The 1,969-nt window shown below is 54.6% G+C and overlaps 1 protein-coding gene across 9 annotated transcripts in view; it reads right to left on the bottom strand.

Annotated features, from left to right (window-relative positions):
* The window catches only part of EPHA7 (EPH receptor A7), a 161,778-nt gene extending 159,815 nt beyond the window's left edge, over positions 1–1,963 (bottom strand). For all 9 annotated transcript variants that reach the window (XM_018078041.2, XM_008931990.3, XM_018078042.2 and 6 more), the window contains exon 1: positions 1,736–1,963. In XM_018078041.2, coding sequence (XP_017933530.1) covers positions 1,736–1,832 — 97 coding nt within the window. In that variant the 5' untranslated portion in view covers positions 1,833–1,963. The remainder of the gene's footprint in view (positions 1–1,735) is intronic.
* Positions 1,964–1,969: the final 6 nt, after the last annotated feature.

Raw genomic sequence — 1,969 nt, 5'->3', positions numbered from 1 at the left:
GGTAACCACGCGGGGCTGCTGCCGCCACCGGCCCTTCGGCGGGGCCGGTGGTGAATCTGCAAAGTTACTTTTTTTTTTTCTTTAAAAAAAAAAAAAGCTCGCTCTTTCTTCCGTGGGAGTTTTCTGCGCTTGCAGCAGGTAGTCGCTATCAATCCCTGTCTGCCGCTCGCCCCCTCCTGACCCTCCTTTGGCTAGGTGATTTTCTCTGAACGTACTGTCATTATACACCCACACTCTTAGGCATAAATGCATACATATCCATCCATACACGTATTGTTAAAAACAGGGCAGACTACCGCCGGGAAGCACCGGCGCAGCCCCGATCACGGAGCAATCAGCAGGGCAGAGTGGGACAGCAGCTCACAACCTCTCCGCCTTCCTCCCTGTCCGTCTGCCCGGCCCCTCTCCCGCTCCCTACCCCACAGCCATGCGTTAGTACTCCCCGTGTGAGGGTCTCTGTGCTTTACAGCCCCTTTAAATAAACTTTCGAAATGCTGCTAGGGTAAGGCTCTCCCTTCTCTCTCTCTCTCTAACCTCGCCATCGACTTCTTCTCTTAAGGGCAGAGGACATTTTAATTGAGGCATTTTTTTAAGCTCCAGTTACAAGCTCAAAATGATATTTTACTGCATACCAGCGGCTTGATGAAAAATATTGACGCATCCAGCTGAAGGGGGGGAAAAAAACCACAAACGCATGCATATGCAGAGGCACTGAAAAAGCTCTGACTCTCCCTTCCCTGTCATGTCGTGTCGTGTGTGTGTCCCCCCTCCTCGCTCCCCCGAAGATGGAGACGGACCTTCGGCTGTCAAACGGGAGCAGGGCGCTCCTTTAAATCATTTCGGATTTTCTCAGCGTGAGAAAACAGAATCCCAGGTGTGAATTGATTTTCAACACCTCCATCAGTCTGAAAAACTGCCTGGTTTGTCGCTGTGCGAGGGGGAACCAAATGTCCGGGGTTCGCCTTACACAGATACCAATGTTGGACCGATGGAAACCGGGAAGCCCCGTTGTGATCCTCAGACGATGTAAAACGTCCATCCCTAAACCTCTCTCTCTCCAGCAACGCCGGGGGAGAGCACACAGGTTACACGGCACACGATGCCAGGCCGTAGGTATCCTCTAAATACATGTCCAGCCTGTATGGCCGGGAAGTACGAAACTGCCCTCGATGCTCCTTACCGTGGTCTGTGCCTGGCCCCAGGGGCCGGAGCGCTGCGGGCCCCCGGGGGGTAGCGGCGGGGAGCTGCCCCGCAGCCTGAAGCCCCGTGCCGTGCCTTGCCTTCCATGAAACGTCCTAAGCCCTAGAACTCGGCCCTCGGCCCCTGCCTGAGGAACACCGAGGTAACCCGCCCTCCCTCCACCTACCGCCTCGGAAGAATGAGGGCTGGCAGCGGACAGCGAGGCACCCCTGCACGGATCCCCGGCCCGAGGGCTCTCCCCAGCCCCAAGCCGTTTCATCACGTGCGAATGCCTCCCAAGCCTCATTCCTGGGGGCAAAGGCAGTTGTCCCGGTCTCTCACACATACACACGCACACCCCCACCAGCAGAATGCCTAGGTTTTTCCTCCCTCCTATCTCAACTAAAAAAAAAAAAAGTCTTTCGGTTTTTTTTTCTTTAATAAGGGCTGACAAGCAGCTGACAGGGGCAGGCAGGTCCCGCGCTGAGCCACCACACAGACTTCGTGGGCAAAAGCAATAAATAAACCCAAACTTTTGTTTTCCGCATCACCTTACCTTCTTTTGCAGCCTGTGCCTCCCCCGTGTGTGCAAAGTGGAACAGCCAGACGGAGCACAAAATAATCCAAGAAGGGAGCCTACTTTGGAAAGCCATGGTGCAAGAGCGGGGTGATTTTATATTTCTAGCTCTATATTTCTAGAAACTGCCACTGCCGCCGCTTCGTGGGTGCTAGAGGACGGTGGAGAATTTGCTGTGCTAGTCTGTAGCTCGGCGCTCCCTCCCTCCAGGCT

This window comes from Manacus vitellinus, unplaced genomic scaffold (assembly GCF_001715985.3).
Source record: "Manacus vitellinus isolate BGI_N305 unplaced genomic scaffold, ASM171598v3 scaffold_4_pilon, whole genome shotgun sequence".
Taxonomy (NCBI): Eukaryota; Metazoa; Chordata; class Aves; order Passeriformes; family Pipridae; genus Manacus; species Manacus vitellinus.
Note: the sequence above shows the minus strand (reverse complement) of the source record. Positions and strands in the feature narration are given on the sequence as shown.